Genomic DNA, 16,718 nt, shown 5'->3' with positions numbered 1-16,718 from the left:
CTTTTTTCAAATGCTTCTTCAAAACTATTTCCCTTTAAGACAGAGTGACATCACAAAACCAGCATAACCAAAAACCACAGTGCCATTGGGCCTGCTGAGGGAACTATAGCCAGGCATTTCTTCCTTGTGTTGCTAAATAAAATCCATTCCATAACACAAAGGGAGATGATAAATGGTATTACTGAGCATTGCATGAAATGCAGAGACTGAGAAGGAAACCTCAAGGTTTTAAGATCATTCCAAACTCATAATTTCTTCACTGAATGATACAATGTCTACATTGAACTGTATAGTTGAATTCACCACTTCTAGCTTCATTCATCCGCCATTTTATGCACCCATTCCTGGGAAAAATACATGGGGCTGCTGGTGCTGCTGGAATACACGTTACATTTCCCACTGACCCTGTGCAAGTCAAGCATCGGCACAGGCTTATATGCTGCAGCATCTCGATCTCAAACCTATTTCTATAGATTAGCTCTTTACTAATGTAGTAATTCCATTTGTTGTCAGTTCCTCCATTTCTCTACATTTGTTACTGTAAACAGATACAAGATATTAACCTTAAACATTCAGGAGCTACCCCATTATTAGGCTGTCTCCTTCTAGTCGGGCTTGTAGGAAAATGAAGGGAATGCAGTTTACTTACAGCACTTAGGTGGGGTTTCTTTCCAGAGTTCCAGTGTTTCTTTCCAGGAACACTCAAGGCTCAAAATATCTTCTCTGACCACATCAGAAGCTTTCTGGTAAGTTCATTCCTGATATTAGCAAGTGTGCCCTCCTTTTGAAGGTCCCTCATGTTGCAACTCATGCTATTTGGTCATGGGGCTGCCCTTGACCAGAACACAGGCTTGTGAGTGCCTTTATAGAAAAGTGTAAATGGCTAGGCCTGGGGACAAAAAATAGGAATAGGATGCTTGTGCTACTATACCAGCTAAACTCAACCATCCATCCTTTCTGCTCTTCGTTTTCCATGTTTGCCCATGCCTCATGACAGCCCAGGAAAATGGAGGGTCATTCTTCCCTGTCGGGGAGGTAGATAATGCTGCCAGTGTGAAAGAATGAAGTAGACTCTTATGAGCTGTCTGGCTTGCGTTTTCCACCCTCAGTGTTCTGTGATTCATCTAATTAAGGTACACAGCCTGCAAAACAAGAGGAAATTTGGAACTTCTACTCATTAGCTGGGCATGAATGGGATTTTTTTTTCCCTCTTGACTGTCTTCATTTTATCTGCCACAGTTCTTCATGACTCAGACTCCAGAAGGGCTCATGATTGTGTGGGTTGCCTCTGGCAAAGGCAAGGAGCTTGAAAGCAAGTGTCTGTCTGTCTGACTTTTACTTCTCGCTGAAAACAAACACTGAAGAGCCTATTCCCTGAGCGCCTGACCCAGCTGCTGTGTCTTCCCTGCTTGTTGGGGTACAAAATGATTAATCTCCTTCTACATAGTTCAGTACTTAAAACGTACGCGAAGGGGACACAAGGGCTTTCGTATTAAGCAGGGATAAAAAAAGACTTGTTTTACTCTTAATGAAGAAAATTTCCTTAAGAACAAAAAAGGTCCTCACAGCCAGTGCTTATAAATTGCTTAATTGGAAATACACATAAGAGTCCTGTGAGGATTATCAGAGTGCTTCTAGCTGGAATTAGAGTCGGGGAAAAAAAGTTATTTTAGAGATACTAATAAAACAGGAGGTTGTGAAGGCTTCTGGGATATATACAGATGTTTTAATTTAGGCTTTGCATATAAAGATGATTTCTAACCAATTTGTTATTGATTTGCAAGCTCTTCTGATTAGCCTTGAAGCAGAGAGGAGTGAAAAAAAAGGAACAGACCCCCAGAATGATAGCTTCAAAAAGACAAACGGGTTTTTTAGCTGAGACTTCAGGCTATTGGGCCATCTACCACTGTCTAGGTATTTGATGTTTCATAAATGTGCCAGAAACAGAGCTAACAACATCTTAGGCAGTACCTCTCCTTGTTTCCTGATAGGTATCAAGCCCCTCAGCAATTCTCTGCTTTCTGCAAGAGATGCCCAGTGCACAAGCAGGCTCCTTGCCAGGCTGCAGTGGATGTGCTTCCTGCCCCAGCCACCCTTCTCCTGGGAAAGTGGTGGCTCTCACAGCTCCACCACTGCTGACTCCTCTGTCTGATGAGCTTTTCTGTGCAGGAGCAGTGATCCAAGGGGGTTGCATCACATCCTTGGATTTTACGTACTTTTCTAAATACAGATATGGAGCCTCTCAGCCACTCACAGCCAACCAAGTCACCACAGCTTCTCCTTTCCCTTGGAGGCAGCAGAGAGGATGAAAAATGTCTGCCTGCTCACCTCTGCCCAGCGACCCCACATGCCCTGTTTGAAAAAATTTGTCTCTGTTTGTAGCTCTTCATCTAGAGCCCAGCTCCAAGGTGAACTTCCATGGCACCTGAGGCCTTTCCATTGTTGAATAAACCTCAAACCTTTCTTTGGTGGCCGACAACAAAGGCACCTGCACCACCTTCCTGCAAATGTGTTTGCACATTTGGGTTTGGTTTGGACACTGCGTCCAAAAGATGTGCTGTAGGATCACCAGACAGGCATGGGCAGGGGACATCCAACAGCACTGGGTTCACCACACAATCCCGGGGTCCCCTCACATTGGCAGGGTCTTCTCACAGCCCTGAAATCACTTTTCATCCACAAAAATGGGATTCGTGGTCAACAAGCCTATAATTACACATTTGAGAGAGACATTGATTATCTCAGAGTTGCACAAGCCTGGATACTCAGTGGTATTCCACAAATCAAGCACACCAACTATCAAAACCTTTTGCTATTTATACATTTTAGCAAACAAAGGGATTTGTGTTCATTGGCTACAAGTTACATAGTTCTCTTGTTAATTGGTATTCTAATAACTATTCCTCTGCTTATTAATGATTCTCTCACTTCTCCTCTTAACTAGTCCCATGCTCAGTCTTTCCCTTCTTTTGGGTCAGTGGGTTTCTTGGGTCCGTGACTTGGTGAGATGGTGGTCACCACCTCCCCCTGCCAGAATTACATTTTACCCAATTGGAGCTAGTTCAGCACAGTTGCTGAGTTGTCTTTATTAGTTTCTTCCTTATCTTTGGGGTCCTGCCAAATGTCCTTGTGGCCCATAAATTCTTCATTCTTTGCACCCACTATCAGCTGCACATCCTTTGTTAACCTCCCCCAAGGTCGGAGATCACTGAAACACCTGGAGCCCTAAACCTTAACAAGGCAACTCCACCAACAAGTAATTTGTCTTTCTAACACCTGGACATCACTCAGGAATTGCTCGTTAGCTGCTATTTCTAAAATCTCCTTTCCTGCTGATTAGGCTGAAAAGCACACAAAGATCAAGCAACAAAGAACATCCTTTGTCAAGGAAAATTTTACATATCCCACGTTTTGCAGCACCCTCACTGCCCAGGGGTCCCTCAGGGCCTCGGAGGTCCCTCACAGCCCCGGGGGGGGGGGGGGGGGGGCTCAAGGAGGCAGCCGAAGGGAGCTGGCGCCACCTGGCGGCCGATGGCGGCGCGGCGGCCCAGGCCCAGCCGGTGCCCGCGCAGGAGCCGCCGTGGTGGAACGTAAGAATAAGTAATTAAAAAAAAAATAAATAAATAAATAAATAAAATTTTAAAAAAAGCACCAAAGCAAGACAACGGGGATGTGCGGAAATGATCACCGGTAGCGCCTGCACAGGTGTAAGGAGCTGGTTTTACTTCTCCGCAGCTCAGGCAGCGAACAAGCCAGGACACCCCTGGGAGAAGGGAAGGCTGCTGATAACTCCTTTTTTTACCTATCCTGCCCTGCCCAGCTGAGTTTCCTTATTTTATGAGTTCCCATCTCTATTTTCTCTTCTAATAAACGCGGTAATTTGAGTTCAAAAGCCCCACAGGGCTCATGTGCTACCGATGCTGAGGAGAAGAGGAAGGAAAGGTGTCCCTTTGGAAGATGGATCCACTTCGAAGTTGTGGCGATTTGAGGACTGACTGTGAAAACACAGCCATGCAGTGAAGCTGACAATAGTGGAGCAAAACTGCAGGAATAAAAGAAAAACAGGCAACACAGCAGGAATAAAATAAGAAAAAAACACACTTAAAGCATTTGAAATGTAAAACTTAAACACAGGGCTTTCATTTTAAAATACTTCATTTAAAAATTTTTTTTTTTTTTTTTTTTTTTTTTTTTTTTTTTTTTTTTTTTTTTTTTTTTTGCTTCCTTTCAGCTGGCGAGTGCATATTCATTAGCAGCTCTGCCAGGTTAAACAGTTTCTAGATTTGATTGAGGATGGTATAAAGGTCCATATCAAGTAAAAGCAGTAGCTACTAAAAGTAAAAAGGAAAGCTGAAGTTGCCTGTTCAAAGGCTGACCTGATCCTAAAGGCAGAGCTGCCTGCCTGAATCATAGAGGAGTTGCACTGACAGGCAGCTCTGCAAAACCTGTCAGACTGGCACCAGTAAGGAACTGGGATGTTAGTCATGGACTCCTGCCTGGCTGAGGCAGGGGCTTTTCACTCTAAAAATAAGTAAGACTCGTGAAGGGCCTCTTCTTTCACATCATCTGCGGTGCTTGCATGTGCATTCATGCTGTATGCTGTGTATTGTGTGCAGTCATTTTACAGCTTGAAATTTGAGTGTTCATCCCCTCCAAGGCAGTGGGGGCAAAAGTCTAGGCCCAGCCCAGCCCATGGGCTCCATAGGTCTAAATATCTGCAAAAGGGGAATAAGAAAGGACATGGACAGGTCTAGGTTTGCACTTAGTCATTTTAAGTGATTTTTTTAATTGAGGGGATGATAATCATGTGTGTCAGGGCAGAACTGAGACGTTTTGAAACCCAGTTCATGTTTTCCAGAGACCACAAAGCACCAATCTGCTGCTAGAATCTGTTAATTCTGCAAAAGAAGAGCTGGGTAATTTTATAGGAAAGCTACTTTCAGCCTCCCTGATCCCAAATTTGGGTTACTTGCCATACCTTACACTTCCCTGAAGCTCACCAGATCTGAGTGAGCCTAAGTAAGCATGGGAATTTTTGAGTGTTTTGGGAACACACCTCTAAGCAGAAACCTAATTTAGGAAGAGGTCTTTCTTCCTATCATTTTGGCTCTCCTTTCACAAAATCCCAAATTATACATGGAATGTAAATTTATCTCTGTCTGTCACCATGCTGGGCCCTGCAGGCTGGTAGAGAAGTAAGCCAAAGCCTGTAGCTATCAGTGAAGCTCAGTTCTACCCACAGGAGGAGTCCCATAAAAAACCCCATTTGATCAAGCAATCACCTCTATCAGTGAGAAGTTTAGTGTCTGCAAATATATGCATCACAGCTGAAAATAGTATCTCGCTAGGATCTGTAAACTCAGAAGCAGAGTCTGCTTACAGTGTCACTCCCTAACACCTTCCAGGCAGAAGAACAGAGATTTTTGTCCTATCGTTGCTCATTTTCAGCTTCAGTCAAAGCCTCAAAATTATAAGACACTCTTAAAGAAATACCATCTGGAATTCCCCTGCAATCTCAAGGCAAAGTGTTTTACAGAATCACAGAACCAAAGAATATTCTGAGCTGGAAGGGACCCACAAGAATCATCGAGTCCAACTCCTGGTCCTGCACAGGACAGTTCCAAGATCACACCATGGATTGTACTTCTGTAAGCAGACTTTGAACAATCCATAAAAATCTTTAGGTCCTTCTAACGAACGAAGGTTTTTAATTCTGCCATCTCCTGTCAGAACAGATTTTACTGAAAAGATTACCTTCATACAAATTGAATTGTTTGTCAATTACTTACCTCATTTAAAAGGACAGAGGATAAAGGAGAGATCTGGTGAACCTAAGGTACTTGGATTCACAAAATCCTGTGGGCAAGGTTCCACACCAAAGATTATTTTTAAAAATGAAGCTGTTGTGGAATCACAGGAGTTATTTCATGTGGTGAAAGCTGTTTACAGAATGGCAAAGGGTGAGGAAGAATCAGCAGTGGGCTGTCCTGGAGATTGGTGTGGGAACCAGTTTTATTTAGTATATAACCTGTGGCTAGAGAAAGGAGTGAGCAGTGTTCACAGTGCTGCTGGAGTTTTCCAGGTATCCAAACACCGCACAGAGGCACCTGAAGGACCTCACTAAACTGAGTAGGAAAAAGAAGTGGCGGGTGAGCTTGGGTGCAGATAAATGTAAACTGCTGCTGTAGGAAGTCATAGAAATGACTGTTGATACAGGCTTGGAAAAGACCTAGATGAATTTGGGACACTAGGTCAGAAGATGAATATTCTGAAGGACTAGGCAAGGGTATAGCCTCCAATATCCCCAATCCAACAGCTGTGGGAACTGAGGGAATTAAGTAGGGAATGTATTGCTGAAAGTAGCCAGGCAAAGGTGCTCTACTCACCTGACTTCTCCCATTGCCAGTGCTGGAGACACAGCATGATGCTGAGAGCACCAAGCACCATGGGCTTTGTGTTCCTCTTTTGACAAAAAATCTGGTACAAGAAAATCTTAACACAGACTTCCAGCTATCAAAACAAGTGGGGTTTTTTTATAATATTTTGATTCTTTTTTAGTGCTTTAACACTGTTAAAAATAAAAAGCCAGGTATTACATTATCAAAATTTTACTATTCTTTAAGAATTATCTTGATAGATCTGGATCCATTTTTTTCCCTGTAAACTGCTTTTGATATTTTGAATTTTCATTTTGAATTAGAACAGAAGTGTATTTTCCAACATTGTTGGTTTTCGTGGAATGGAAACAGTCAGCTCTAGTGATTATTTCCTTTTCTAATGCTTGTCAGCTTCTTCTTTATCATCCTGCTATTCTCTGTGACCCTGAAGCCAAGCTCCATGAGAAAGTGGCAGGGGGTGGTTTCTGAGTTTCTCATAGCTTGTACTGTGGTTTGGGATTCTCCAGACTATTTTCCCTATTTCTGTTCAGCTGTGGGATCCGCTTCCCAGAAGGCATCTTGCCATACTGCCTCTCCCAACCCTTTTCTTCCCTTCCTTCCTCGCAGGTTTTCTTGCATGAGTCTGACAATTCTGTGATAATCATTCCTCCTCCTCACCGTTCTCCATGGGGATCTGTGTGGGTGGGCAGAGCTGGTGTACAGAGCATAGCTCTCTTATCTCTACGAACTCATTAAATTCTCCAGAAGCCTTCCCACCAGCAATAAACTTCTCCTTCACATAGCAAATCCATAGCAAAATGCACACACATTTTACTAGAAAAAAATTAAGACTGATTTTCCAGACCAAGCACTGCTTAGGAGTCACCCCCGGAGAAATCTGGCTTGGCTTCAGAAGCTCCCAAAGTGCTGGAGACAAAGGCAGGCATCTTGGGAGCTGAAGCCTAGTGGCCATCCATGTCACCAGCTGAGAGTGGTGGTGCAGCAGAAGGCAGAGCATGCTCCATCAAGGCATTGCTGCTGTGCTGGCCAGGGAGACACGGGACAGTGTGGGACATGCCAAACCTGTCAGCTGCTTTTGGGGTGACTCACTCGGGGAGGTGCACCCAAGCAACTGAGGCGTGGGCAGGATTTCGCTCAATGCATCATCTGCTTGTGACAGTGCTTCTCCCCACACAAGGGAATATACCCTTTAAATTTCTTTATTTAAATCCCTGTCTTGCTGTCTGCTGGTGTGTGGGCTCCAACTAACTACAGTTGTCAAAAAACCAATACCTACATGAGACTGGCTCTGAGAGATGTGTTAGCCTGGAGCTCCCTAATGGTCAGCCCCAGTAGAGCTGCCAGGGCACAAGAGAAACTAAATCAGATTCCCTTTCTCAAACACAGGAAACATGGAAGCCAATGAGCCAGAAAACTACATCTTTGGGGACCACATTCTTGTGGTGAAATAGTTAGGGATAAATCTCCTGCTATGAAGGCAAGGACATTGTCTTGATCTTCTTTAAATGAGATCAGTGAAACTTCCCTCTCTTCATTCTTCCACGAAACCAGTAACGTACTATGCAAGTGCAGGCTCAAAGGAGTCATCCCTTGATTATAGCTTGCATGTACTAGCGTGCCTTGAGGAGATCTGTGGGTACAGTTGGCACTGGAGTCTACACCCCATGATTATCATCATCATCCTCATCATCCAAACCAGCTACCCATCACCTGGAACACTTTGAGTAGCTGTTTTCATCAGAGCAGAGGAGGATCTGGATGGTTCAGGCTTTGGCACAGAATCTGGTGGATCCTTACCCCATGGAGAGCACAGAGGGTGAGAGGTGCACATCTGCCTGAAGACCTTCAGCTGAGCCTACAGGAGAGGTTGGTGCTGGAAGCCTTTCCAGGGCATCTTCCTGTACACAGAAAAACCTGAGGAAGGAAAGGAGCTGGTCGATGGTGCACCAATCAGAGAAGGAAAGCAGGCTACCAGCACTCTTACATTAATGGGAAACAGCTGCATAAGCTGAACTCAAACCTAAAAAATGAACATTTCTGAAACCAATTACCATTCAACCCCTGTTGAGCCCCTCCTTCCGATTTATCACCACCTTTCAGCAGATCTGTGAAGTGTGGGTTCACCTCATCACTTGGGGTCATCCTCTGACAGCACAGTCAGCTACTGTAAGCCTGTGAAGGGAAATATTATTTTCCTCAGATCACATTTTTTGAGACAATGCCTCAGCAGTCAGAATGAAATCACCAAACAACAAGATAAACCAAACAAAAGCAACAGATACTCATGGGTGGTTTTGGCCAGTTGGCTAATAAAAGACACATCAATTCTATATTGCAAGTTTATTATATTAATATAATCAAGATTAAATTATTTTCACAACTAGTGTACCTAATTATATCAGGCTATCAGGCTATAACTTATTCCAGCATGTTACAATTGTTTTATCTTTAATCATGCAGCAAGTAATGTGCAAACACAATTATAGGGAAGATCCCCCCCCCCCTAAAAAAGAGAAACCAAAATTACAAAAGTATGGCTTTATAAGAAAATTGTATCATACAATGAACATTCATTTCTACTTGGAGTGGCAACATTCAGTCTTAATAAGTGAACAACAGCATCTGTCACTGCCATGATGATTCCAGAAACAGGGAACAGGGAAATGCCATTGATGTTAGAGATGGAAAATGTGTATCTATATACATTCAGAGTACAAAAAAATGTAAAACATGCTTTCAGGGATTAAATGTCACATTTTTTTGTATGCTGAAGTCAGAGTTATGGAGCCTTGAAGAACACAAATGCACAAACAGTTTGTTTTCCTTTAGACCAACAAACATCAGTAGTGATGGAACCGACTTAAAAAGCACTATTTCAGGTGTAGGGAGGTGTAATTGAGGTCAGAATCTGACCTGTCCTTCCTGCTAATAACGCTGCAGAAATACACAGAAGCATAGGGTTAGGAAGTTATAGGTAGCTGAATTTTGCTGGCAGCCCAGAAAAAAAGAAAGACAAAGATATATGTTTATGAGATTTTTTTTTTTTTAATGTGTTCTAGAATAAAGTGTGGCCAGCATCACAAACCCTTTACTGGGTGATTGTAGTTACTGGCAAGCAGAAGCCCTTGTGCTTGGTGTTCGGGGATAAAACACCCATTTCAAGAGCAAAACTGCTGCCTCTTTCCACGAGAAGAAATGTCCTTACCTGTCAGCAGCACAGGGCCTGGGACACACACACTGACCTCGTGAAAAGGCTGCTTCCGTAGGCCATCGCTCCCCGCTGGTCCGAGGAGTGCAGTGGGTGGGAGCTGCCGGTCGGTTACGGATTTGCCAGGAGAGGGCAGGCAGACACTCACACACCTGCACACACACCTGGGTGTTTTCACTCCTCACTCACTCACTCACTCACTCACTCACTCACTCACTCACTCACTCTCTCTCTCTCTCTCTCTCTCTCTCTCTCTCTCACTCTCACTCTCACTCTCACGTCACCCCACCGCAGTCACTGAAGCACTTCTCACCAGAACCAAAGGCTCACACATACAGATAATTCAGATCCTTACAATGCTACTCCTCAAAATTGAAATTAAAGAGATGCAACCTGCAGAACCAACCTAAATCCAAAGATCAGAAAGACTTTAACCTCTCCCCATTTCTCTCTTGTGTTTATTCTTTTTCCCAAGTTCAGAAATACAGAGCTGAGCAACACTTACTCAGTATGCAGATATGAAGAATGTAAACATCACCGCACAGCACCCAGCACCCTTTTTGATTAACAAAGTCACCAACATATTTGCCATGCAAGCATAGGGATTTTTCAAGACGATCAGATTGCAGGAAAATATTGCAAAATATTTTGAGTTTACTTTTGCTAATGACCTGGCTTGGAAAGAACAGAGAGAAAAAGCCAACACAGACAGGGCTGAGGTAGATTTGGCCATATCTGATGTAATGTCACTATATTGACCAAGAAGACGAATAGAATCTCAAATTAACAGGCAGATCACCACAATATAAGCAAACAGGGTCTAGGGAGAAGATTCCCCTATTCCAGCAGGAGTGCCCATCCTGCAGTCATATTGCTACAGGCAATGGAAAGAGTTGTCACCACAGTGCTAAAGACCCTAAACTTTGGCCCACTGGGACTGGTCATGGGAGGTATGTGATGTGATTGAGGGCCAGCTGGTGCTCAATCTCTTGCTAAAATTGTCAGGCAAAGGAGAAATGAGGGGACTGTGCAGCGATCTTTCCTGTGTGGGTACTTGCCTGTTAAACTCTGGGCTGGACACACTGGAATTTTTACATGTTGGCCAACAGTGGACCAGCAGCTTTCTTCTAGGCTGGGGCACCAGTCACAGGAAAGAAACTATTCCAAGACAATTCATCTTAAATTCTCTCTCTTGGCAGGTAGATTGAGGGGAGCTTCCCACATGGACAAATGCATGCACACAAGCATCCTGCTGTCTGCTACAAACCCTCCCATAAAGCACCTGATTCCTGACCTCTGCATTGATCCACAACTATTGCAGCCAACAAGAGACCCCTGCACCATTTTACACTCACTTGCTCCCAGTGGGCTGCTCTGGCTCTCTGAGCGTGGCCTCCTGCCTTAATAGAAAGTGCTCTCCATTAATGCCAACAGTCCCTACCTGCCTCCTTGGATTTGTAAGATGAACAGCCCTCCCCTCCCTCCTGTCTTTTCTGAAACTCTTCACAGCACTGAAACTCACATGGTTTCGAGCCAGTGCAATAGCACTGGATGATTTCCATTTCCTCCTTTCCTGGGATCTCTGCTGCCAGGACCTAATTACTATTCTAATAATATCCTTCAGCAGCCTCCTCCACCTCTCACCCACCAACATCCGGATGAGATACCGCAGTGCTGCTGGGGACAAACCCAATCCTGCTCCTTGGGACTCCCGGGGTGCCACAGGGGCCGTGCTCTGCACAGTCTCTCCGAGTTTTTGGGAGAGTATGTGCCAGTGCTGGGGAGCCTGAGGGCTTGGCAGAAGCAGCTGAGCCACCACTTATAATGCAAATCTGCCTTGGGCTCTGCTTTGCTTCCCAAGCTGTGACAGCCTCTGTCTGCAGCACAGGCTGTCAAGCGCAGGCTTCCCCCAAAACCGTCGCTCAGTGCTGACCCTGGATTTCCCCGTTCTTCCACAGCCTTCCCCATCGAACAAGGAGCAATAGACACAGATGGAGAAGGACATTCAAGTCCCCAGCGCAGAGGTGGAGGGACACTATAGCACCAGAGATGTGGGAATTCAGGAGAAGGGTTAACCCTTTCATGGCCTGCTTACCACTTTTAGGGCTGGGCTGACATTTTCTCCAACTCACAAGCAAGCCTGTTCATTCACCTGGCCTAGCACAGGTGGCACTGGAACTGAGGTCCTCCCACAGCATGCAGGAAGAGATGGCTGAGAGGAGCATCCCAGTGTCCCAGAAAGGATGGTCCAGGTGGCTGTGAGCAGCATGTTCTGCAGCCTCACAGTAAATCTCCACCTGGCCATAGCCGGCATTGCCAGTGTCCTGGCACACAGGAGATAGCCCATGCAGAGGGAAACTAAATGGAAGTTCTTCCTCTGCTGACAGAAAGATGGGCACAGGTCCAGCATGGCCTCCTTGGCACAGGCAAGGAATAAGCTGGATGAGACATGAGCCATTTTTGCACAAAGCAGTTGAGACTTGACTGCACATCTTTCTTAGCTACTGCCTGTAGAAAGTAGTTTGTGCCCCACAGCCTTGAGCTCCAAATCCAGCTGAAGAGGAGAGTCAGTTCTCCACTGCTGCCCAGTGCAGACGGGGGAAGTGAGTTGTGCTACTTCAGCAGAGCAGAGGGTTGTGCTTACAAGGAGTGGGGAATGCTGCTGTCCAAAATAAGGGATGTCCCCCAAAGGGAGCTGGGATTCTGCCACTGCCCTGTTAATGCTGAGAACAGCAAGGAGAGCAGGACCAGTGCCTTGAGCAGAGAGGGCAGCGTGATTCAGAGCTACCCAGAAGGCTGCCCAGACCCAGCCCCGCTTTCTGCAAATTCACCCTACCTGCAGTGCTGTCAATGGGAACATTTTGTAACTTCCAGGCTAAGGATTTCTGTCTAGACCTGGGTGGTAAAAATACTCTGACAGCAAGTAACAACTTTTAACAGCAGAACATCATATCACAGCTTAGATAAGTAACAAATGCCTGTGGCTCTGAGACCCACAGGGAAATCAAGTTAGCAAGCTACATCTCCTGTAGAGATGTGTTCCAAAACACAAGTCAAGGAGAAATAATGTCACATATGAAAGACAGGGCTCCCAATGTTCCTGCTCCGATTGCCATTTGTTTACTGGACAGCAAGGAAAATGGTTCCTTCCCCATTGCACAAGTCTGTAGAGGCATCAGGGCTGGGATTGCCTTTAACCCCCTCACTCCCAGGTAAGACTGGATGCTTTCCATTAGCTATTCCGTGGATCTTTATCCCCCATCCCCCAGGAATGTACACACACTGCCCCTCTCTGAACTCACGCCCTCCACACCATGGCCTGCCGTAAAGTAACTTGGTAGGATCAGTTATCCTGCAGGAATACTGGTAACTCTGCATCCCTGCAATATCAGCTATGCACTTTGTGGTTATTACTAATGATGCTTGAGCATTGTTAGAAAGGAAACTTGATGTTTGAACCTTGTTGGTAGGAGATGGTATTTCTCCCAGCTCTAGCAGTGACACCATTTAAAAATCCCACTGGGTACGTAGTTCCTTTTAACCCAGGTGCATTACACAGGATGCAGTTATCATATTGGGAATTCAGATACACTGATACCAGCTGACAACTAAGAAACCAAACATAACACAGTCTCAACTACAGTTAACCCTTCACATGCACAACAAAACAAAAAACAAGGAAGGCTTTTGCCTTTAAAAGTGCCGTGCCTGCAATCAGTTAGAAAAGACATTTAAAATCTTGTCACAAAATATTGGATTTTCCAGCATAGCCTAATAGGTTAAGTACTAAAATCACACTAAAATGCAGAGGGTAGTGGATAACCAGCTCCTCTAAGTCACCTTGGAAAATCCAAGACCCATTGAATAAAGTCAAGGAAACACATTTACCACATTTTTTGCTGGTAGCTTTTTGCCATAGGATGGTAAGGGCTTTAGTGCCTGAGGTATAGGTAGTTCCTGGATGCTTTTAGGGAAGTGGGAAGGGGGAAGAGACTGGAGAATAGTTTGCATAGCTTGCAGATATAAAGAAGCAGGTGTGTTCCCCACGAGGCTGTTGAATTTGTCTTCTCCCAGCAAAGCTGTCCAGTGGTCTGGATGCTCCTGCAGAACTTTCCGCATCTTAAACTGTGGGTTGGGCATGAAGAGCAAGAGGTAGTCGAGGCAGAGCTTCTTAGATGCGACATTGACTTTGGAGTCCCACATCTGCTCCAGGATGACGTCCAGCGGGGTAAGCCCTTTACTGTCCTCTATCCTGGGAGATGCTCCATTCCCAAGGAGGATGAGGACCGTCTCTGACCTCAGCAGTTCACAGGCAAGGTGCAGGGGTGTTTTCCCATCTTCCAGATGAAAGCAGCCAGCCCTATTGATATAGGAGTTCAAGCTGGGAAGCTTGTGTGCAATTTTGATGATCAGTCCCAAGATATCTCTCCTGTCATATGTGACCGCCATAGCCAGGTGAGGAGCAGAGGATGGGCAATAGCAGAAGTGTTCCCCAGGCACCTTGAGAGCCTCCTCTGGAAAATGAGACAGCAGATACTGAGCATAAGGCAGGTGATTATGCACCACTGCATAGAGAAGGGCTTCTGAAGGTGAGTAGGTTCGTAGGCTGGCATTTTCCTCCCAGTAAAAATACTCCATAGTTCTCATGTCTTCCAGCATCCACACAGGCTTGTGATCTCTCACAGCCTGGTAGAACATATAGGATAAGAACTTGCAGTGCCTGCTCTGATCATCCTGCAGGCTGGCCTGGTTACTGGCCATGGCTCAGCAAATAAAGAACAGCTCCACGTAAAATCACTCCAGACTGTAAGATTGGTGCACTTGGAATGCTGATCCCGATGCTGCTGCAACCTTCAGGCTGTCATTGCTGCCTGGACTGCATTAGCTGGAATGCATGGGCTGATCATCTCCACCCATTCATTGTTTTTCCCCTCACTGCAGTGGTTTTGTTTAGGTAAGCACAATCCCACAGGCTCAGTTAACCCGTGCCATGCAAGCAGATGGCTGGTGAGTACATCCCGCTCTGCGCGTGGCACAGGTTACTGAAACGCTGTCAGACTGCCAGTGATTTTATACACACACAGAGCCACAGAGAACAGAGGGAGAGACTAAAATTAGCTTGAGAGGTGAGGCGGATTTCTGTCTGCATTTCGTGTCTAACCAGATCAGCTCATACACTGCAGCAAGTGGAATAGCAATATTCTGCTTTTTTATGGGATTTTTTTTTCATGTCACTCACATACACGCAGCTCATTATATAGTAAAAAATATATAGCAGTGTAAAATATTCCAGTGCTGATAATAGGCATGATTCCATGCTCGGGAAATCAAGGGATTGGTAGTGCTAGCACTAGAAAAGGATCCCTATTTTATAAATAATGGTATGGCTGGCCACTTAGGAGACACTGATGTTAATGGACTGTCTATAAGGCATTAGTAATGTTTAAGATGCCAGCATTAATCTCTGCAGAGAAAAGAGTCAAACGGTGTGTGCAGTAATGGTGCCCAGAGTCATAAAGAAGATTGCTGGGTATAAACGCCTTCCTTTGTTTGGCAAGGAAATACCTGGAGTGCCCCTGCTGCACAGCAAGGGCATAAACAAAAGGTTAATGGCCAAACCTCACTGGTGGGTGGGGAGCTTTGATCAAAGCATTTCTCAGATGTCCTGCTTTGGGACTCCTGTCAGAGCCAGCAACAATGGGGGGAAGTGGGATTAGGCAGTCAGACTTGTGCAACACCCTGGTAAAACACAGAGGACCAAGGCCTACAGGTTTGAGGGGGAAGGTCCTATTGGATGAGGCAGAACGACCTGGCCAAAATTAAATTCACAGAAAAGAAATTAACTAAGAGTCCTTTATGGCAAGCTCTGTTTAAGGAAGGAGGGTTTCCATGCATTCTATAAATCAACAGATTGAAATAAAATGGTATCTCACCATTTTGGTAGGAAAACAGGGTTTCCCTTTAAGGGAAAATACAGCAAATCAAGAAATCCTTATTTTCATTTCACAAGAAGACAAACATATAGTAAGTATATTCAAACTAGGGAGAATTCAAGTATCAGATCTCCAAATGTTGTTTGGAGTCCAAAGAGAAAACCAAAGCCACTCACAAAACTGCTTCTAGATCTTGCACATCTTTCAAAGCTTTATAGCCATTAAGCAACCCTCACCTGCTGCAGATATTAAGCTAAAGCTCCCCTGGGAAGTTCTCACAGCACCCAGCCTGTCAGAGCTCAAGGAGCATCTGGACCATGCTCTTAGTCATACAGATTGATTTCAGGTAGTCCTGTGAGTTGGCTTGGTGCAGAGACATATAGAAGTCAAGAGAAAAATGTTCTGCAAGTATCTCCGATGAAGAGGGAAGACAAAACCCCAGAATCAGGAATGGCCATGAGGCTTCTGGCCAATCAGCTCTACACCACAGCTCCAGGATGTCCAGTATGTGATCTTTAATTATACCATATCTTGTTACATTGTACACGTACAGGTTACACTGTAATTCTGCCTAGGAAGCCCAGCCCAAAACTAAGAGTCCCTCAGGTGGTTTGCTCACTTCTTTATGGTTCCAAATGGCACAGGTCTATCTGTCCTGGTGGCTCTTGGCCTTGGCCTCTTCTTTTTTTTTTTTTTTTTTCTCCAGGAGTTTAGAAAAGCTGGTGCTAAGGGCACCTTTTTGATGGCAATGCATTAATACTGGATTTTATTCAAAGCATAATACATCTGTAAAATATTACAGGACCGTTAGAAATGGAAGGCATTGATATGGAAAGCTTCAATGAGGAACTAGAATAAGACTAGGAGTTTGGAAGTTTCTATTTATTTCTTTAAATTTTGATCCGTGGCTAAAAATAATGACTCCTCATTCATAAGGTGTTTGTTGTGGCTTTCCTCTTTGACAAAATGCAGTCTAGAAGAGGAATAGAATCAGTTTTGACTCATAGAGAGAGCATCCAAGACAGCAGGAACAGGTTTGAAAGGAAAAACTGAAAAACAAAAGCAGATTTTTCCCAAAACACCATTTACTATTTACATTTCATCTGAGGCTGAAAAGCTCTTTAGATCTCACCTGGGCAGATGCATTTTTCACATTTGATGGTGATTTAATCTTATAAA

General features: G+C 44.7%; 1 protein-coding gene across 1 annotated transcript; it reads right to left on the bottom strand.

Annotated features, from left to right (window-relative positions):
- Nucleotides 1–10,044: 10,044 nt before the first annotated feature.
- On the bottom strand, nt 10,045–14,509 carry LOC128805789 (ankyrin repeat domain-containing protein 9-like). The gene has a single exon (XM_053974713.1). The coding sequence runs from the start codon at nt 14,365–14,367 to the stop codon at nt 13,477–13,479; it is 891 nt and encodes a 296-aa protein (XP_053830688.1). The 5' UTR covers nt 14,368–14,509; the 3' UTR covers nt 10,045–13,476.
- Between the last annotated feature and the right edge of the window lie 2,209 nt (nt 14,510–16,718).

The sequence above is a fragment of the Vidua macroura genome, chromosome 3, assembly GCF_024509145.1.
Source record: "Vidua macroura isolate BioBank_ID:100142 chromosome 3, ASM2450914v1, whole genome shotgun sequence".
Classification (NCBI taxonomy): Eukaryota; Metazoa; Chordata; class Aves; order Passeriformes; family Viduidae; genus Vidua; species Vidua macroura.
Note: the sequence above shows the minus strand (reverse complement) of the source record. Positions and strands in the feature narration are given on the sequence as shown.

What these genes read in the sequence shown, in the direction of transcription:
- LOC128805789 (XM_053974713.1), bottom strand. Translation starts at nt 14,367, where the DNA reads ATGGCCAGTAACCAGGCCAGCCTGCAGGATGATCAGAGCAGGCACTGC.